This window comes from Schistocerca gregaria, chromosome 2, assembly GCF_023897955.1.
Source record: "Schistocerca gregaria isolate iqSchGreg1 chromosome 2, iqSchGreg1.2, whole genome shotgun sequence".
Classification (NCBI taxonomy): domain Eukaryota; kingdom Metazoa; phylum Arthropoda; class Insecta; order Orthoptera; family Acrididae; genus Schistocerca; species Schistocerca gregaria.
Genome location: NC_064921.1, coordinates 340,883,166 through 340,905,384, shown reverse-complemented (window position 1 = coordinate 340,905,384; position 22,219 = coordinate 340,883,166). Strand labels below are relative to the sequence as shown.

General features: G+C 43.9%; 1 protein-coding gene across 1 annotated transcript in view; it reads left to right on the top strand.

The window, feature by feature from the left end:
* Nucleotides 1-22,219, top strand: part of LOC126337009 (chromodomain-helicase-DNA-binding protein 7) — a gene marked incomplete at its 3' end in the record, with an annotated part of 254,459 nt that overhangs the window by 222,774 nt on the left and 9,466 nt on the right. Inside the window, 4 exon segments of the mRNA XM_050001259.1 lie at nt 15,407-15,549; nt 20,086-20,228; nt 20,326-20,533; nt 20,647-21,937. Of these exon segments, the coding sequence (XP_049857216.1) occupies nt 15,407-15,549; nt 20,086-20,228; nt 20,326-20,533; nt 20,647-21,937 (1,785 nt within the window).

Here is a 22,219-nt window from a genome sequence, read left to right as displayed (position 1 = left end):
CTCTACATCCAACTTTCTGGATCTAAGTGATGCCAATTCACTGTCTGAGATGTTAGTAACTGCTTACCTGCTCTATCTAACAAACACTATCGTCGCCTTCTTGCCTGATTTATTAATTTTTGTGTCCCCATCCTATACATGAGTGTTCATCAGGGCACCTTATACCACTTCCTAGCCTAAAAAACCCTCGTGCACTCCACAAGTATTTTGCTATCCAAGTAGCTGCTTCCTTTGTATAGTGCATCCCTGACCTATCAAAAGGGAGTCCTACAAATCCCCAAACGATAACGCAGTTCTAGAAATCTGCAGCCAAGACCATCACAGAGTCGATGAATTCTTTGTTTGAAACCCTCCAATCATCTCCAAACCAAAGGACCCCAATCAACTCTATGAACGATGCTGCAAATTGCAAGCTCTGTCAGCAGTCTTCACCATCTCTGCCAGCTGCCTGTATGAACTGAGGATCACCTCAGAGTCCATGTGACAGTTGTCATTGTGCTGATGTGAGCCACATAATTCAGGCAACTGCACCCTGCAGGCACAAGAGCCACAAGGAAGGGTGCCTCCACATCTCTGATAAGACACGGCAACCCCCCTCCCCGCCCCTCCAGTAGACATATCAAACATACATTGGCTTTCTTTCCACTCCCGAACACTGTTCCGAAAGGGCTCCTTAACATGCTTCATGTTGGAGCTAGTCAACCCCCTCTCCACATGTGCCTGCTCAGACCCTGCTTAAGGAGAAGCCACCTGTCCACCCTCAGGGTGAATGGGCGAGGCGAGGCGGCCAGCTCCATATTGGCCCTTTGCCTGGAGTAATGCAAACGCGTTACCATCTGCCAATCGCACTGCTGTGGAGGAGGATCCACCATGTCGGGTACACTAGGAGGTGCCTCAGAAGCGGAGCCCGCAGGCAAAACAAGTTACACCTGAGGTGTCCCACACAACATGCCAGATTCTCTACCACTGGTACACCCTGAGGCAGCAGCCTGATGGTGATTGGCAGTAGCCAACAGCATATTCAGCAGTTCGCAAACTGCTGCCAGCTGCTCCTGCGCTCCCACGCACTGTAGTGACTGCCAATAAAATGTTGCTCATACTATATTCATTATTGTAGGCAATTACCCATAACTGTGTTAACTCATTGTTTTACGGGATTTATGAATTACTGTACAATACAAAGGTTCAAGCAGCTGGCTTTTGCCCCAGCTTTCTTCCTAGCCTCGTCAATACTTTCTCTCAAATATACAAAGTACTTTCAGAGTGTGAAAATATGCTACAATAAATAAGATGCCACACTATACAACGTACTTGAGGATGAGACACAGTCACAGCTCCTGAAATCCTTCACTTGTGGTATCCAGCCTACCGAGTATACCCTGAAGTCAGGGGTACAAAAATCCGCTGATTTGTCCCCAGACACGAATGGACTCTGCCTGTGGGCAGATCAGAGCTCTTGAAGCCTGCACATTAGTGGGGAAATGATGAGCCTCAGGTCGGCAGGCCAGTTTCATCAGATATCTGCAGAACTAGCCTATGGTTCTGGGCTGTGACTGAAATCCTCCCCTGGTAGCCAGCTAATTTGTTGAATGGGATATGTTGCAGTGTGCCAGACTGTCCTCAAAAGGTCATGCTCAGCTCCGTGCTGACCATGTAGGTTGTCAGTTCAAGCAGGTGCTTTATTGAACGACAAGGTGAACTCAATGACATATTCTGCTTTTTTAACCACAGATCATAATATGCTGATATAAGTCTATTTGAGCTCCATGGAAAAAAATTGCACTTGAAGTCTCTTAAATGACCTTGTCGTGCCCTTGCCAGATGGGCTATTACAAAGTCACGATTCTTAGTCTTTATGTGCACAATCGTGTTGCAACATAAATGTTGTTTGTTAAATAGTTGTTTGCACATGAACTCACGCATCATGTTTAAACATTATTGAAATATGCCTGAAGAAGCTGTGGTCCTTTTGAGTTACACACATTTTCATTTAGCTAGATATATTGCTTCTCAGAATTTCTGGTATTGGAATGGGCAGAACCCTCATAAACTTGATGAAAACCCATTACATGATGACTGTGTTACTGTATAATGTGCAGTTGAGAGTTGGGATGATTGGTCATTACACCTTGCTTTAAAAAATAAAATAAAAGACTTGGATTTGCGACAGTAAACTCTCAGTTATACACTCGTATTACAAACACCTTTTTTGCACCAAGACTCGGTGGCCACAAATTGGCCAGGTACTGTTTCACCAGGATGGAGCCACCACTTGTACAACTCAAATTTGTCTCAAAGTGCCGAGACAAATGTTTCCCAAAGGCTTAATTTCTTCACTTGTCAATGTTGTCCAACCAGCAGAATCACCACATCTCTCTCTCTCTCTCTCTCTCTCTCTCTCTCACCTGAGAGAGGTCTTATGGTTGAGGTGTTCAAACTTTAGCCAAGCGCTCTGCCAGCTCTACAGAAAGAAATCCCCCTGCGGGTTCGAGGGTTAGAATAGGCCCACGGTATTCCTGCCTGTCGTAAGAGGCGACTAAAAGGAGTCTCAAACGTTTCGGCCTTATGTGATGGTCCCTTCTTGGGTTTGACCTCCAATTTTTCCAAATTTCCGTTGTTAGTGCGTCCCATTTGGGGAAGGACGCCTTATGTGGTGTTTTTCTATTGGTCCATCGTGCACCTCCATCTTGCATGTTATCTATTGTCATGTGGAGGGATTTACACCCCATGTCTTCTGGGTTGCCTCCTCGTCTTGTGCGCAATCCCCTTCTTAGCGCCCACGACAACTGTGGACCCTTTCAACACCTAAAATCCAGCACGGTAGCCAGTCCGTTGTGGTGGGGTCATCATGTACCCTCTTGGTGGTAGCCCCCTGACCACGCAGGGATCGCACTACAGATGCCAGAGCTGTTTCCTCCCCATGCATGCCAAGGAGTATGTGCCCATCTTGTCTGGGGCACGGGGGCTCTGGGCAACGGGATATCGGCCAGGTACCTGTTGCTTTGGCTGGGTGGCGCCCTTGGGGAGAGCCCTCGTTCAGAGTAGGTGGCACCTGGGCGGATGTGGCGCAATGAAGAGCAAAAAATCTCACCAAGCTGGTGGTCGCACGGCCACCAGCATCTCTAAGCGAGGCAGAATTAAATTTGATGCTACGCAATATGACCCTCAGTCGTTCCCCTCGTTGGCTGCGCTGTGGGAGGGACGCGGGTCTAGTGCCAAGCGGGAGCCTTACATACCACAATACCTTGTCTGCAGCAGGACTGATGGCGACTCCTTTCTTACGACAAAATCTCTGTTTTTTGTGAAACCCCTGGAGGATAAGTTTGGGGAAGTGGCGGGGTTGTCTAAAATGAGGAATGGGTCCATCCTCCTCAAGACGTCCTCCCCAGCCCAGTCACGGGCGTTGCTCTTGTGTGATAAGCTGGGTGACGTCCCTGTTACCGTCACTCCCCACAGTAGCTTAAGTATGGTCCAGGGGATTATTTACCATCGTGACCTATTGTTACAATCCGACGACGAGCTGAGAGCCGACTTGGAACGACGTAGTGTGCATTTTGTCTGTCGTGTGCATAGAGGACCCAAGACTACAGGGTGGCCACTGGTTCCTTTATCTTGGCCTTCAAGTGTACTTTATTGATCGAGAAGGTCAAAGGTAATGGTGTACTGTTGTGACGTCAAGCCATACGTCCCTCCCCCGATGCGGTGCTTCCAGTGATGGAAGTTGGGCATATGTCCTCCCGTAGCCCATCCAGCGCCACATGTCGAGATTGCGGACGCCCCTCTCATCCTGATTCTCTATGTGCGCCTCCGCCTGTGTGTGTCAACTGTGGGGAGCACCACTCTCCATGCTCACCGGATTGCCCCATTCTTCATAAGGAGCGGAAGATAATGGAATTTAAGACCCTGGACCGGTTTACCGAGAGGCAAAACTGAAATTTGAAAGGTTGTATCCTGCTTCCCTTCAAACATCTTATGCTGCAGCCACGTTATCATCGCCCTCGTGAGAGGCAGTTGTCGCCTCATCAGTGCCGCCTTCAGTGGGCCCTCGGGGCTGTGCATCTCTGTCTGCCCCCCTAGTGTCTCGGGGCAAACCTTCCTCTGTTGCCCCCTTCGCTGTTGGGGGCAAACCTTCCTCTGTTGCCCCCTTCGCTGTTGGGGGCAAACCTTCCTCTGTTGCCCCCTTCGCTGTTGGGGGCAAACCTTCCTCTGTTGCCCCCTTCGCTGTTGGGGGCAGACCTTCCTCTGTTGCCCCCTTCGCTGTTGGGGGCAGACCTTCCTCTGTTGCCCCCTTCGCTGTTGGGGGCAGACCTTCCTCTGTTGCCCCCTTCGCTGTTGGGGGCAAACCCTCTTCTGTCGCTCCCCCCACGCTTACTTCGGGAGTGACATCTTCTCCAAAACCGGGAGGGCTCGAGCCCTCCCCCTCCTTCACCGCCGGCGTTGTCTCTGCCGGTTGCTCTCTCGCGGGAGGTGTCCCTCGGGGCTCTCCCTTCCTCCGTTTCTTCTCCTACCCAGCCGGATGTCAGCCAGTGCTGAAGGTTCCGCCACCTGCTGGTTATAGGGCTTCTGTGTCTTTGTCAGCCTCCGACGCTCCTTCAGAGAAACTCTCCCAGCTCTCTAACCCTAAGGACAGACATGAGAAGAAGGAACGGAACGTGTCCAAGAAGAAGAACTTTCTGGCGGTTTCAGTACCGCCTGCTGTCAATAGTTCTGGCTCTGGGGATGAGGTGGAGATCCTCGCCTCTGCCGCGGATCTCGCCCTCACGGAACCCTCGGGGGGCCTATCCTATGGACGCAGCTGACTCTCCTCCGGTGGCGGCCGTTGGCTCTGAGGCGCCGTCTGCCTCTTAGTCGCCTTCACACCCTCCCGGTCCCGTCCTGCTTCCGTTCTCCAGTGGAATTGGGGCGGTTATTTCCACCACCTGCCTGAGCTCCGGATGCTTCTGAGTGTTTCTCTGTTCTCTGCATTGCTCTTCAGGAAACTTGGTTTCCAGCAATGCGGACCCCCGCCCTTCACGGTTATCAGGGATACTATAAGAACCACGCTGCCTGTCAACGAGCGTCAGGTGGTGTTTGCCTCTTTGTTCACCACTCTGTCTGTAGCTCGCCCGTACCCCTCCTGACGCCTGTAGAGGCTGTCGCTGTCAGGGTAGAGCTCTCGCCGGCTATTACTGTTTGCTCTGTTTACATTCGTTCGGATGGGGAGCTCCCCCCGACATGTCTTGGCTGCGCTGCTGGTTCAACTCCCGCCAACATTGCTGCTTCTGGGTGATTTCAATGCCCACAACCCTCTATGGGGTGGGACTGTCTCCGATGACCATGGTCGTGCCATGGAGCATGTGTTGGCTCAGCTCGACCTTAGCCTCTTGAACATGTGTTGGCTCAGCTCGACCTTAGCCTCTTGAACACTGGTGCTCCCACGCATTTCAGTGTGGCCCATGGCTCGTTCTCGGCCATCGATCTCTTATTTTGCAGCCCCGGACTTGTCCCATCCCTCCACTGGAGAGTGCATTCTGACCTGTGTTGTAGTGACCATTCTCCCATCTATTTGTCACTGCCCCCGTGTCATTCTTCTGGGTGCCTGCCCCGCTGGGCTCTCAACAGGGCTGACTGGCCGGCTTTTACTTCCGCTGCCACCATTGCGTCTCCCCCACAGGGTGACATTGACGAGGTGGTCCGTGTCTTGACCCCGTCAATCATTTCTGCGGCCGAGGCTGCCATCCCCCGCTCTTCCGGACTCCCTCGGAGGAAGGCTGTACCCTGGTGGTCGCCGGAGATTGCTGAGGCTATTCGCGGCCGTAGGCGGGCTCTCCAGCGTCATAGGCGGCACCCGTCTCTGGAGACCCTCATCGCCTTTAAGAGGCTCTGTGCCTTTGCCCGTCGTCATTGCATGGCGTAAGCAGGAGTGCTGGGAGAGGTATGTCTCGTCCTTGGGCTCCCGTGTCTCCCCCTCGATCGGGTGGTCCTGGATCCGGCAGATTTATGGATATCAGACCCCTATGGGTGTCCCTGGAATCTCCCTGGACGGCGCTGTCTGTACGGATGCTGCAGCCATTGCTGACCACCTTGCTGCGCACTTTGCTACGAGCTCTGCGACTGCAACTTACCCCCCACCTTTCGCTCTCTAAAGGAGCGAGCCGAGCGGACGCGGTTATCATTCCGCACGTGTCGTTCTGAAAAATACAATGCTCCTTTCAGCGAGTGGGAATTCCTCTCTGCCCTCGCCGATTGCCCTGATACAGTACCAGGACCAGACCGCATCCACGTGCAGTTGCTGAAGCATCTCTCCCGGGACTGCCAGACACACATCCTCACCATCTTTAACCGCATTTGGAGTGAGGACGTGTTCCCGTCGCAATGGCAAGAGGGTGTTATTGTCCCCATCTTGAAGCCCAGTGCGGACCCTCTGGCAGTGAACAGATATCGTCCCATTACCCTCACCAACGTTTGTGCAAATTGCTCGAACGTATGGTGGGGCGGCATTTGTGTTGGGTCCTTGAGTTGCGCGGTCTCCTCACTCCATCCCAAGGTGGCTTCTGTCGGGGCTGGTCTGCTGTGGACAATTTGGTGCGGCTGGAATCTGCTATCCGTATGGGCTTTGCCCGCCGTCAGCATCTCGTTGCTGTATTTTTTGATCTGCGGAAGGCATATGACACCACATGGAGGCATCACATCCTTGCTATGTTGCATGAGTGGGGTCTTCGTGGTCAGCTCCCAGCTTTTCTTCAAAACTTTTTATTGTGCCGCTCTTTCCGGGTGCAAGTCGGTGCCGCATCTAGTTCATGTTATATACAGAAAATGGGGTCCCGAAGGGCTCGGCGTTGAGCGTCTTCTTATTTCTAGTGGTCATTAATGGTCTGGCTGCAGCCGTGGGGTCGTCGGTGTCTCCTTCTTTGTATGCCGACTTCTGCATCTCATTTAGCTCAACGACTACGGGAGTTGCCGAACGCAGGCTGCAAGTAGCCGTTCGCAAGGCAGCATCATGGGCTCTGACTCATGGTTTTCATTTCTCTGCAGCCAAGACTCGAGTTATGCACTTCTGCAGGCGTCGGACGGTCCACCCTCATCCTGAACTTTACCTCGACGGGCACCTACTTGAAGTGGCCGACACTAGCCGCTTCTTAGGACTTGTCTTTGATGCCCGGCTCACATGGGTTCCTCATATTTCTCAGCTGAAGCAAAAGTGCTGGCGGCGCCTCAACGCCCTCCGCTGCCTGAGCCACGCATCTTTTGGTGCAGAATTCTGCATGCTGTTGCGATTGTACAGAGCCCTTGTGCAGTCCAGGCTTGGTTATGGGAGCCTAGCCTATGGGTCTGCATCACCCTCAGTGTTGACGATGTTGGATCCCATACACCACTGTGGGGTTCGGCTGGCAACTGGCGCTTTCCGTACGAGCCCCGTGAATAGTCTACTGGTGGAGGCCGGGGTTCCCCCGCTGCGGATTCGCTGCCACCGACTACTCGCCGACTATGCTGTCCACGTGCATTGCTCGCCAGGCCAATCCAATCATCGCCTGCTTTTCCCTGCCATGGTCCTCCCTCTGCCCGAATGGCGACCTAGGTGTGGGCTTTCCATTGCTGTCCGCGTCCAGTCACTGCTGTCGGAACTGGGATCATTCCCTCTTCTGCCGTGCACCCACGCCTCCCTGGTGTATGCCCCGGCCGTCCGTCCGCCTGGACTTGGCACAGGGACCCAAGGACTCGTTTCCACCTGTGGCCCTCCGTCGCCGTTTTCTTTCGCTCCTCGCCTCATTTTCAGGCTGTGAGCCTGTCTACACTGATGGTTCCCTGGTTGATGGTCGTACTGCCTATGCTTTTGCTCACACTGCCCATGTTGAACAGCACTCCATGCCGGCTGGCTGCAGTATTTTTACTGCAGAGCTGGTGGCCATATTGCGCGCTCTTGATCGTATGCGTTCCTGCTCAGGTACGTCCATCGTCATCTGTAGTGACTCCCTGAGCAGCCTCCAGGCTATCGACCGCTGCTATACCTCTTCTCCTCTGGTATCCTTTATTCGGGAGTCTGTTTTTGCCATTACTCACTCTGGTCGTTCGGTGGTCTTTGTTCGGACGCCAGGTCATGTTGGCATCCCGGGGAACGAACGTGTCGACAGGCTGGCCAAAGGGGTGATCAACACCCCCACTTTGGAGATCGGCCTCCTGGCTCGTGATCTGCAGCTGGTATTGTGCCGTAAGGTGCTTGGGATGTGGCATGATGAGTGGCGTAGCCTGACATCGCCGAATAAACTGCGGGCTGTTACGGAGACGACCAATGTGTGGCGGTCCTCCCTGCGGGCTTCTCGCAGGGACTCTGTCGTCCTGTGTCGGCTTCGTATCGGCCATACCTACCTGACGCATGGACATCTTTTGCATCAGGAGGATCCCCCCCCCCTGTGGGTCCCGGTTGATGGTCGCCCACATTTTTTTGTTGGAGTGTTCCCGACTGCGCACCCTCCGGCAGTCTTTTAATCTCCCGGGCACGTTGCCTTTGGTTTTATGCGACGATGCCTCCATGGCTGACAACGTTTTAAATTTTATCCGTGGTAGTCCTTTTTATGGTTCCATTTAGGGAGGTCCTGCACCTTTCCCTTTCTGTGTCTCTTGTCCTCTAGTCTCTCATAATTGGTTGCAGATTTTAGTGTGTATTCGGATGGTTGACTCTTTCCCTTTTTTGTTCTCATGGTCAGTCAACCAGTCTCCGTCCCTCTTCTTTTCTTCTATTTCTTTCTGTCCGTTGTTCATCTGTACTCTTCTTGTCTGTAGTGTTCGCTGCTACATTTGTGTTCTTTCAGTGACTTGCGGGGGGGGGGGGGGGGGGGGGTTAGGGTAGTCTCCTCCCCCTTGGGGTTTTACCTGCTCCTTAACTTTTTGTCTCGCCTGTTTTTGGAATGGGGGATTGATGACCTTAGCTGTTTAGACCCCCTTAAAAATCCCAACAACCACCACAGAAAGAAACTGGTGTTCTTGCACCAGAAATGTTCATTAGATTAATGCAGAATTTCCTAAATCACATTGAACAATACATTGATAATGGAGGACACCACTTCAGTGAAACATTGTTTAAAAATTTCCATTGTGTATATGTCTTTAATGTTATTACAGTTTTCTTTCTTTTGATCTGGCTGTTTTTTGTTTGAACATTCCAATTAGGGAGGATGTTTTGCCACACCCTGTATTCAGCAGTAGTATCTCTTCTCCCTTCTTGGTTACTTCGCTTTGAGAAAAAACTTTGTCAGTTATCCAAAACTATTACTTTTATTAATAAAAGGCATTTGGCTGAGTTTCACCTGTAGTTGCTGCACTTGTACAAGATATTTAGGCCAGAGCACTCAAGACAGAATCTTTAATACCGACACATTGCTGGAGGTACATTGCTGCCACTGTAGATGATCTGGCCACACACATTACATACTGTCAGCCATTTTGTGGAACATTTTCAGTGTATTAGTTCCAGCATCACATTTAGACAGAAATTATGGAAATGTTGGTGTTTGGATGTATTAACCTAAAGAAGAAATTATGAAACTTTGGCACTTGGTGTTTATTGTATATGTGTGCTTATGGACCAGTGTCTGCATCCAGTGAGTTGCTATACCAACGCTCCAGGGCTTTTAAAATGTTAGTATGAAGAGCATACACCTTTTCTGGTACTGACAGCTTAAAAAGTAGACCAGATGCTAGAAGTCTGTGTCGAAGCAGAACAGATATTTTGAGTGCCAGATATTTCAAACCTTTAGTTCTAGACTATGATATGAAGATGTATGTAGACAGATTCCTTTCCTGTGTCATATCGGGAGTGTATCTTCGAAAATGGGAAAATTTTAGGAGTTGTTTAACCTCAATAGCTGGTTTTGCCAGTAGGCACAGATTAGAGAGATACGTGACACCATGAAAGGGGTCTAATGAACAATTTAAGCAAGATGCGGAACCCTACATTGAAAAGGACTTCCAAGTCAGCTGCCAGGAGATTTTTATATTTGTCATTTTTGTCCAATGGATACTATATGGAAGCAGTGTTTGTATTTATTAGTTTTGGGGCAGCAACTATCAGCTGAACCATCAATTTCCTGTGACCCATATAAAGTTGCTGTCTTCAGCATTGGTGTCAGTTTGCTGAGACTGAACAACAGTGTATCATCTGAAGATTGCTACTGATGTATTAAGTTCAGTTGATTTTAAGATCTGTCAGCAAGCTCGAGGACAGTAGAATTGACAATGAAATAGAAATTGCATCATATCAAACAATGGAAAGTCCAAGTTGGAATATCAACAATATTAAGAAAAGGATAGATTGCTACTCATTGTAAAGATGGCATGCAAAGTTGCAGACAGGTACAACAAAAAGACTGTTAAACATTTAGCTTTTGGCCAAACCTCCTTCTAGAAGGAGTGGGAACAAGAGATGCCATTGGGCTACTGAGAGTGATAGGGGAGAGGTACACAGAGAAGAAAAAGAAGTTGTATGTTGTGTTCATTGATCTTGAGAAGGCTTTTGACTTTGTCAGATGGGACAAACTGATGCAAATCCTAAGGAAACATGGAGATGATAGGAGTGATAGACAGCTAATTAGAACTTTATATTTGAACCAGAGAGCAAGAGTAAGAATAGGTGGTGTGATGAGTGAAGAAATTGAACTGGGAAGAGTTGTAAGACAAGGTTGTTGTTTATCACCAACACTGTTCAATATATATCTGGGGGAAATTATTAGTGAAAGTTTTGATGGAAAGAGATGAGTTTGTATAGGGGCCAGAGAGTGGAGTGTATAAGATTTGCAGATGACATGATTGTGGTGGCAGTGTGTGCAAGAGAGATGGAACAAATGTTAGATGATCTAAACACAAAATTAGAAGAATATGGAATGAAGATTAATAAGAAAATGAAAAGCATGGTAACTGAAGGAAAGGGGAGAAAATTCCATATGAAAATAGGGGGAGAGGAAATAGAAGAAGTGAATAACTTCAATTACCTCGGAAGTGTAATAATAGATTATATGTATTGTTCAACAGAAATTAGGAGAAGAATTGCAATTGCAAAAGGAGGATTCAAGAGGAAACAGAATGTACTTTGTGGACCACCAAACAAAGATCTGAGGAAAAGACTTGCCAAATGTTACATCTGGAGCGTTTCACTATATGATGCGGAGACCTGGACATTGGGGAACGAAGATGAAAGGTTATTGGAGGCACTAGAGATGTGGATATGGAGAAGAATGGAAAAAGTGAAATGGGAAGACCGAGTAAGGAATGAAGAAGTATTAAGAAGAGTTGGAGAAGAAAGGAACATGCTGAAAGTGATCAGAAAAAGAAAACCGAAGTGGATTGGACATTGTTTGAGGAGGGGCTGTTTATAGAAGGAATGGTGGAGGGAAAAGGGAAGAGGAAAAAGAAGGTATCAAATGTTGGACAATATCAAAGGAGGCAAATATTGAGAAATGAAAAGACTGGCTATGGACAGACAAAAGAGGAAGAGGCTTAACCCGTACTACTACTACTACTACTACTACTACTACACTTCATAAAAGAAAATGCACACCTTCACACAAGCAAGCATACCTCACACACACTTGACCACTATATCAGACAGGTTCGACCAGTTCTGAGAGCTACAAGTAAACGTGTGCTGAGCATTATTTAATAAATACTTTGAGACGCCCATTGTGAGAACATGCTTAGCATGCACACTCAGCCAGTGTGATGTTGGTGGTCATTCCTCTCCATGCAGTGAATAAAATTTACTTGGTGAACATGTGATTTCACAGTTGCTCTATTTTTATGTAGTATTTACCAAGGTTTACCAGTGTTAGAGTGGCTGTGGATGGATCCATGTGGACATGTTTTATTAATGGCAAGGGTTGCACGAGTAGGAATCTTGGGGTAGGGGTAGTAGTTTGGCATATTCATGGTTTTACGATGTCACTGAGATTAGGAAGACAGTGGAAGGTTGGGGGGTGGTCTATTATAGGGAAGATATCAAGGAAAGAGAATCGCATTTCAGTGATTGACTTGGTAAAGTTATGGCTAGAATTTCTTGGAAAATAGCAGCCATATTAATCAGTGTTTAAGATAGAGAATACTATTCAAGAAAGTTCTGTGTAGGTTTGATCTGCGAGGTAGTTAAGAAAGGAAAGTTCGTTCTTGTAGATGTTGGGGTTTGGTTGTGTAACAGATCTCCTTGCCAGGGGTGTGTAGGATGTACAGAAAGCAGTCTTTGATGTTGGAGTTGCAGCTGTCAAAAGTGCAGGTATTACTGCTTATTGGTAGGTTTTGTGTGGAATGAATTTTGGACATGAGCTTCAATAATCTGGAGATAGTCAAAGGAGATGGCTTTGCATTTAGAAAAAGCACATGAATTTGATTTGGAAAAAGTAATTTCATTGTTAAAGGAAGTGACAAAGTTCTTATTCGCTATAAGTCCCAGATCACGAAATGCCATAAATGCTTACCAATCCAGGAGACCAGACTTGTGTATCATAAGGACTACATCATCTTTGTGGTCCATCAGAAGGTTAGCACAGCATGCAGCCATCCTGGTTCCCACAGCATTCTACCCGATTTGTTTGTATGTCGGGCCTCAACAGTGAAGTTTGCTAGGGAGACAATGAGTAGCTTGTGAAAGCCTTTTTAAACCTGTTTTATTTTCTCACTAGTCAACTTTCATCCACTCACATGATATCTTTGTTTTCTCCTGATTCTTTTTTCACTTTTTAATTGTGCTATTCATTTCACTTCTCATTTCTCTTCCTTTTACCGTCTTTATTTCTCAGTCTGTATGTGTGTCATATCTCGAGTAAAGATGGATGAGTGCTTACCAGTGTATTATACCTGACTTCCTACTTTCTTGCTGATGCCTCGTCCTTCACCTTTGTTTACCCTCATTCTCACAACAGATGGCACAATGCTTAACAATTTACTAACCATTACTTCCTGATACCTCAGATGCTTTTTCCTTTTATCTTTGTTTTCCACTCATTCTCACAAACAGGTGGGTCCCTCTTATGCCTGGGTCTCATTGATCAGTGAGCTGCTATTCCTTTGTAACTTTTCCCTCTGTCAAAGGTGTCCATCAGTAGTAATAGTATTTTGTCTCCCGAGGCAGAGTAAAAGCGGCAGTCAAATGAAAACAAGAAAACAGAAAAAGTAAATAAGCTCTTATTATTTCAAAAGTAATCACCATAATTATTACTAAATTTATTCCACTATGCAAGATGGTCGATGTCTTCATAAAAAAAAAACAGTTTGCTGTTGCCTGTGGAACCGTGATCACACCTAGGCATGCATATTTTCATCTGAAACAAACCAGTGGCCAAGAATCCAAAAACATAGAAATCACATGGTGAGAGTTTGAGACTATATGGAGGATATGTAAGGGCTTCCCAGTGAAACTTGTCCAGCATAACTGAAACAATCCTGTTAACATGTGGGTGGCCATTATCTTGCAATAGAATGTTGCTGTCCATCAAGATTCCTGGTTGTTTGGACTAGATGGCACACTTCAGTTTTTGCAAAGTGCCCATGTAACTCTGTGTGTTAATTGTGGTGCCATGTTCTACAAAGTAAATGAGCAGTGAGCCCTTGCAGTCAAAGAAAGGGGTCATCATGACTTTCCCAGAGCTGGCATGGCTGTTGTTTCATATACACTGCAGAATTTTTTCTGGAAAGCTCTTAATCATCGTCCACATAGTTCCAATCTCTCTCGAAGCAAATTTCATTATTTTTGAATCCCTGAAGAAAAACATTAGTGACTGTCTATTTGCTTCTGACAAAGAGGTGTGGTTCTGTAGGCAATAGCAAATATTTTCCCATGAAGGCTTATGGTGAATACTTTATTATTTTGAAACAGTTCACTTTTTTCCGACTGTATTGCTTTCATTTGACTGCCCCTGTTAATTTTATAATTTTGCCTTTGATGCAAGTCAATGTAAGTATGTGTAACCATATATACTGATGGCAGAAAACCTTATAAACATGGATAGAGTTTCCAATTTAAACAAAGCATGACTTTGGGAGCTCATTTTATTAAAATTTTGCTAGTCATTGCAGAGCCAGAAACAGCTTAGGAGATTTAAATTGCATGAGGAATAAAAGTGAGGGAAAAAGGAAAAAAAAATGTGTGCATCAATGAAATAAGTGGGTGCAGAGAGTCTTGTTAGTGCTGTAACTAGTACTGTGACATAAACAGTATCTCAGTCTGGTTAACCAATTCCACACAGGTACAGCACATTAGACATCTTTTTGGAAAACCTGAAGTCAGCAGTTGAAATATTGTGTACAGAATGCAGTCAACTCCACTAGAATCCCAAGAACATACCTAGTCAGTCAACACAACAAAACCTCAAAAATAAATATTCTGAATTGCTGAACTATGTTTCTCCTTGGGAGTCCAGTTAAATTGTACTCTTGATATGTTTCCAGTACTTTTCTTTTGAATGGCACAAACTTTTAAATATGTTTGTCATAACTCATTGTAAGCAAAAGTGAGTGGTTCAACTGTTAGGTTTGCAAATAACGTGAGAAGTGACAGTCTTTGATTTGATTACAAAGAATCTATTGAATGTACATAAGAGTTTCGGGGAATGGTGTCAACTGCCCCCTTTGGATGTAGCCATATTTGTAAAAATATTACAGAATTGCTTTCATGCTAAAAGTAGCAACATTAGTTCAGAAACTCCAGTTAAGTTAAAATGTAATTAAGTAGAAATTTATAATGGCCAGTAAGTTGTTGACTTTTTGAGAAATTAGCAGCATAAGCAAAGAATATTGAAGTGCTTACAACTGTTTGAATGTAAACTATTATACCTATTACCTGACCACGCTATTATTACATGTGGCCATTATGGTAAACAAAGTATGGTGGTGATTAAGAATAATCACACTATGAATGCTTCCTGGACAGTTGTGCATTTACCGTAAAGTGGTTCAGCATATCCTGTTGAAATACTATGATAAGCCAACCTAAGTGCCCTTGCTACCATCCACAATAATATTGTTGTTGAATCTGTCATTTAGAAAGAGCTAGCTCTTGAGTATCAAAATATTGATTATGCTACATTCCTTGTCTTACGAAAATTCTAGCTCCATTAAGTTAAGGCCAGAGAAATTCATATTTTAAGGAAAAAATAAGGTAATAGATACACATTACATATTGCATCAAGGTTTGCTTTGTAATCTTTAATTTCATGGGTAGTTTTGAGAAATAAATTAGCATGCAGAATAAATAAATTTAACTTTCTGTGCTGTAGGAATGTGTTGCACAAGTCATAATGCACACCACTTTTCCACCCCAGTCCTGTTGTGCACAGTTCTCTTCTCCCCGTTTTCCAGTTTCATTATGTTCTTGTTGAAGTAATTAATAGTTATATTATCTGAAACTTCTAGCTGTTACAGTCTTAAAAAATTGATTTAATTCCAGAAAATGGAGAGGCGGGAGAAAATTGAACAAATTGTTCGTGAAAGAGAGAGACAAAAACTTGAAATACATCAGAGAAGGTGGTCACGCCGTGAGGAGGCTGATTTCTACCGTACAGTTTCAACTTTTGGGGTTGAATTTGACAGGTATCTTGCCACACATTTTGTGTCTGCCTTTGTAATTTGTTAATTATAACTGAAACCGCAAAGAGAATTTTTTTTCTTATCTGAAATTCTTTAGATGGTACCCTTTCTTTTACCAAACATTTATTAGAGTGTTGTACCAACCTATTTGCTATGTTATATTTTAGTACTTTAGTCACTTAAAGTTTCTGTTTAGTACCTCATATGTACATTTTAAATGCAGGTTAATAGCTTTTCACAGTTAAAGTTTTATTACCATCACCAGCATTGTGTCAGTACAAAACCTGGAGAGGATTACACTTACTGTCTCATTTTGTCAGTTCAGTGTCAGAATTTTGATTGTGAACTTTCTTTAAAGAAAAATACGACAGTGTGTTACAGCTGTTGCAGACAGCCTGATTGTGATGGAATAATTTGAATTGGTTGGCCAGAAGTGAGTTATTTCCCAAATGTTTTAGATGTGTGTTTCCAATACTCCCAGAAACAGTAGTTCAACAACTCTATTAAAGAAAAACTGTGACAGATATGTTGAATCTTGGCATATCAATGCAGTTCAAGTAAATGATTTGGAAACAGATAGTCTTACTTCAGGTGAGGAGGGTTGAATACGTTTTGGAAGTAGTTCCTGAGAATCAGCTGAGATCATACCAGTAAATGAATACTGCTGCGTATGTTGACCAAGACCTGCAACCAAATGCCCAAAGTCTAGCCTCTCACACCAAAGATACAAACCAAATCCTAGAACAACTCTCCACCATACCCACCTCATTACCACCTCTTGTCACCGTTAATGCAACCTCCCTGTACATCGTCCCCCCTCAGTATATGGTGTTTCCGCTGTTGCAGACACCCCCCCCCCCCCCCCCCCCCCCCCAGTGCTCTCAGATTTCTCACCCACCACTTCATTCCTCATACACCACACAAACTGTGTCCTTACTCACAGCTACTCCTCTCATGAGGGGAAGGTACATAAATAAATCTGCAACACAGCCATGGGCACCTGCTTAGTAACCCCCACCCCCATGCCAATCTTTTTTCTGGGACATCTAGAGGAAGCATTCCTAGTCTCCTAAAGCCCAAAAATCCCTTCTGTCATTCTAGTTCACTGATGATATCTTCATGATCTGGACTCAGGTTCAAGAGACTGTATCATCATGCCTTCATAACCCCAACACCTCTCCCATCTGCCCACCAGGTCCTCTTCAGTCCAACACACCGCCTTCCTGGATGTTGACCTCCACTTCTCTGTTGGCTCCATCCACAATTCTGCTCATTTACAAACCCACTAACCTCCAACAGTACCTGTATTTTGACAGCTGTTACCCCTTCCATACCAAAACTCGCTCCTGTACAGCCTGGCTACCCATGAACGGCATATCTCCAGTGATGAGAATTCCCTTGCCTGATATGCTGAAGGCATCACACCAACCCCTTGGCACATGGGTCACATCACCTGTGAAAGACTCAGGTGCAAGACCTGCCCAATTCACCCACCCAGCACATCCTACTTCAGTCAAAGGATTTTCCTACCAATCATAGACAGGGCACCTGTGAAGCCAGCCTTGTCATATACTAGCTCTTCTGCAGTTTCTGCTCAGCATTATGTATGGGCATGACTACATACCACCTGTCCACTGGAATGAATGGCCATCGCCAAACTGCGCTCAAGAGCAGTGTTGACAGCACATAGTGAAACACCCAGCTAAACAGAACATGCTGGAGCTCAATATTTGCTTCACAACTTGTGCAATCTGGATCATTTCTTACAGCACGAGCTTTTCTGAACTGTGTAGAAGAGCGTTATCCTTCATATATATCCTTCACTCCTGTAATTCTCCTGGCCTGCATCCTCTAGAAGGGTAGGCCACAGAAGAAATTTTAAACCAGAACTAATGAAACTCTGACATGGTGTAGTGTTTTTGAATTAAAGTTTAAGTGTTGTGTGATCCTGTTGTTCAGAATTAGTCTGCCATCTTGTTTGTTAGTGAGTGCTTTGCTTTCTTTCTAAAGAGGGCTTTGGCCAAAAACATAAGAGACCATTCCTTTCGCCAGCTGCTCGGCGTGAGAGTTTCGCTTCACAGTATATTTATTCTCCTTCGAAGTTTGTTGTGAGTAATTCACTACATTTCAGCAGGAACAATGGTGTACATATTTACAATAACAAAAGAAAAAATATGATATTCATTACATCACATTAAGGTTGTCTGTAGCACAGAGTTTCACAATATTGCAGCTGGCCGCAGTGGTCTCGCGGTTCTAGGCGCGCAGTCCGGAACCGTGTGACTGCTACGGTCGCAGGTTTGAATCCTGCCTCGGGCATGGATGTGTGTGATGTCTTTAGGTTAGTTAGGTTTTAGTAGTTCTAAGTTCTAGAGGACTAACAACTACAGCAGTTGAGTCCCATAGTGCTCAGAGCCACAATATTGCAACTAAAAGTTTTGACCACTTACCTGTGTTATAAAATTCCTGACTGCAAAATTAAATTTGAGACTAAACCGAAAATGTTTCTCTTCAACAACTCCTATTCTGCAAAAGATTATCTTTATTGTAATGTGTAAATGTTGTTGGTAGGAATTATAACAAACATCTGTCTATCGTTTAAATAAGCAGAGTATCCATTTTATGGAGTCTAAGCATTTTAGACCATTCCCTTAATTGCATTTAATGTCAAATGGTGTACTTCATTGACATGCACAAGATATGACAGCATGCCCTGCTTTATTTGTCATTGCACACAGTTGTGGGCTATCAAAGAACTTTTTACAAATGTTGTGCATACGAGTTGAGAACTGGAAATGTAAGAAACAAGAAGCAGTACCCGCAAGCATTGGTTTAAGTGTTCCAGCTTCACTTGATATTGATACAAACACAGTAAAAGTGGTATTAAGGATTAGAAGAGCATGCTTTTCACATCATTTCGTTCTCTTCTTGGTTATTGAAAATACATTCAAAAAAGTTAATGAGGCCAAATGTGTCTTATTACTAGAGCAAATACACATTCAGGAACAGAAAAAAGTTTGAAATTGCCTTCCTGACACTGTGATATTCATGTAAGCACTGTAATTTTTTGTATTTAAATTGGTTGTTGTGTGCAAATGACAGAAACAATTAACAAGAACCAATTGTAAACAGTAGTCTGTTAATGTTTTGGGCTATTTAAGATGGTGGCTGGCGAACCCACACTGGCTTCAAAATAACACACAGCATAAGTCTATAGTGCCATCTCCCTTCTATTTTTACCTCCATAACATCTGAGGCAGAAGCAAAGTGATGTGCTCGGGAGCAAAGAATAAAGTGGGTATCACCGTTGCTAGCAGCAGATATCATGCACAAGTGCAGTTTTGTTTCCAAACGAGAACCACAAAGCATACTGTCAACATTTACACTGTTGAGCTGATACTTTCTTTGCAGTACAGGTACAGAAATAAATGGCAGTAAGAAATGAAATTAAATGCAGTTACTCTAACGAGCCCAGAAGACTTGGGTCACAAACGAGAATACTCGGAATTTTAGGAAACTATGTTCCGTGTAAAGAAATGGATTTGCAAAGTATAATGTTAAAGGCAAAAGTGTAATTACTGGTAAAGACAAAAGTCTAATTACTGGTCAGCACGAATCATACTGACAGGCAGTGACTGAAGTACTTCCCTGGTAATAAATAGCTTGTGAATGATGGGTATGTTTATTTTTTTACTCGGTTACATTTTATTTACTCTACTTCATCTGCATTTTTTTGTGCAATAGCCTGTTCATGTTGTGCACATCATGGATGCAGTTGAGTTTTGGTGTGACGGGAGAGTATAATCTTACACTCCGGTAGTAGATAATCCACTTGGCATAGTTCTGTTGCTTCCCATTGAGTGCATATTGCTGTTGGCCACTTAAATGTATTTTTTATTTTGTAATTAACACCCTGGACAAATTTGTCTCTTCCACAGAAATAAATATAGCCTTTAGAGAGGGAATAATAAAAGAACTTAACTTGAGGTTTTCTCTGTTGATAGCCTTCAGTCTTTCATGTTAGTTTATTACTTACAAAATTCATAGAGTCTCACAAATTAAAAACCATCTTTCAACAGACATACATAAAGTTGGGAGAGGAAACACTAGCTTTTTAATGTTGAAGTTCTTTCATATGGGAAAGGTGGTGTTCCAAAAAGTAGCGTGTTGTTACCTCATAGAATTTTTCTCTGCCTACATTTATCTGCACTTCCTCTGAGGTTTTTCACTACACTAAAGACATGAGTAGTACCTAAACTTTTTGCATAGAGTGAAGGAAGCAGAACCAGATGCCCACGAGAAAGCCATGTTTGTAGTTGCCTAATGTGAATGTATTGGAAGCAGCTATTTGGAAGTTCTTCTTAGTAACTGAACAGTTGTTGCTATATGGTACTTATCACCTTCAGTTTGACTTTTCGTAAGAAATAAAATTTCAGTTTTTTTTAGTACTCCTTCCTGTAATTTGTAAAGTTCTTGTGTTGTATGTAAACCTTGTGAGAAGTTATCATTTGAATCAGATGTGTATTTGTCATGTTGCAGGAAACGGGGTAAATATGATTGGTCAAAATTCAAATCATTGTCAAGATTGGAAAAAAAATTTGATGATACAATCACAGAGTATTATAAAGCTTTTGTAGCGATGTGCAAGAGAGTTTGTGGAATGAAACTCTCAGAAGAAGAAGGTATTCATTGTTTTGTTAATTGACTAGATCATATGAACATAAACTGAGTTAGGATGTTTCCTGGTATGAAAAAATAATTATAATTTTTTTTATGCAGAATTTGCTGATATCCCTGTAGAGCCTTTGAGTGAAGACAAAGCTCGCAGGACGTTAGAACGAATTGAATTGCTAAGTAAAATTAGAGAAGAAATAATTGTTCACCCGCAGTTAGATGAAAGATTAAAATTGTGCCAAGTGTCTGCAGATATACCTGATTGGTGGGTGCCTGGTAAACATGATAAGGATTTACTAATTGGTGCAGCCAAGTAAGAAATATTAAACTCTTTTGAACATGAACTGTACTTTCTTAATTTTTTGTTCATAGGTGTTTGTAGAAGTGAATAAATCTTATTGATATTTTTATTTTAATTTGTTGCAGGCATGGTTTAGGCAGAACAGAGTTCTTTATTTTAAACGACCCTGAATTAAGTTTCTTTGATGTACTAAGGAAACATCTAGCCATAGATCAGCCACTTCCAGAGGCAAAAGAACATAATCAGCTAGATGAAATTAAGTATGAGCGGCCTGAAGATATTCTTAGAACAGACAAGAATGAGATTATTGTGAAACTAGAAAAAGGAGAAGGCACATTAAAGATAGAAAAAATAGGAATTAAGAAAGAAATGAAAACTGAGGAAGAAAAAAATCAGTTCAGGGAAAAAGATGATGTATCCCAGGGCCAAAATATTGTAGAATTAACATTACTTGCGAATAAAATTAAAGCAGAGAATGAGGAATGTACACAGAGTTTTGATAAATCTGATAATGAACAGGGTTCCAGTAACACCCAAGAAAGTGAATCAGCAAATAGAGAAGAGAAAGAGAAATTGATTTCCATGGATAACAACAAAACATCTGAGGAGGACACAACAGAGCCAGTGAACTGTTCAATTACAGAAGTGAATAAAGCTGAAGTGGTTTGTTCAGACAAGGTGCAGGATCTTCAACAGGAGGAAACACATCAGCTGGTTCACACTTCACAGTGCCCTGCTGCAGAGAATGAACTATTAGATACACAACAAACAATAGAATCAGAAGAACCTAAAGACATGGAAAAAGTTACATCAATTGGAGATCATGCTGAAGACAATGATAAGAATAATGAACAAGAAATTGACATGGAAGTTTCAGATTCTGTTACAGAACCTGATCTTCTGAAGCCTGAGGATAGAAACTGTCTTGATAACAATGATAGAGAAATGCAATCTGCATCAGCTGTTAAGACTGAAGAGTCTGACAGTAGAACAAAAGATGAAATAATTGCTCAGGAAAAAGATCATGAGATGAAAACTGAGTTCGAACTGAAGGAAGTAAAGCAGGAAGGAACTGACCAAGAACAAATCGCCTCGAATGAAATTGAGAGACCTATATCAGACCTGAATGTCAAGTATGAAACTGAACTGAAAAGGACATGCAGCAGTTTAAAGCGGGCTGAATCTAATGATCAGGAAGATACTCAAGGAAAAGCAAGCAGCAGTGCCCAAACTCCAGATTTGAAAAACGTCTTCCCAGACCTGGAAGTTATCCACCCATTAGCACGACTAGCTGAGATTGATACATTTGTCTTAGGAGCAAAACAGAATAGCAACACTGGCTCGTTGGATTTCTCTGAACCAACAGTTGCGCAATTACTGGCACAAAGCTACCAGAATCCAGTGAAATGGCCTAAGGTAAATGATGTTCTATTGTATCCAGAGCTATAGTAATAGAAATTAGCCATTGAAATAGTTTTATACTGTGATTGCTCCAGTTATGTGCATAGCTCAGTTAAAGCAGAGTTCAGATAATCCAAGTAATGATGTGGTACTTATATATTCTTTCCATGGTAATTCCATTCATGATGTAAATTAGCTTCAAAATGAACCTCGTGTCGTACACAAATAATGAAAAATTACTGACATTTGTAATTCTACAGCTAACTTTCTAATTATTAACCAACTTTCTGATTATCG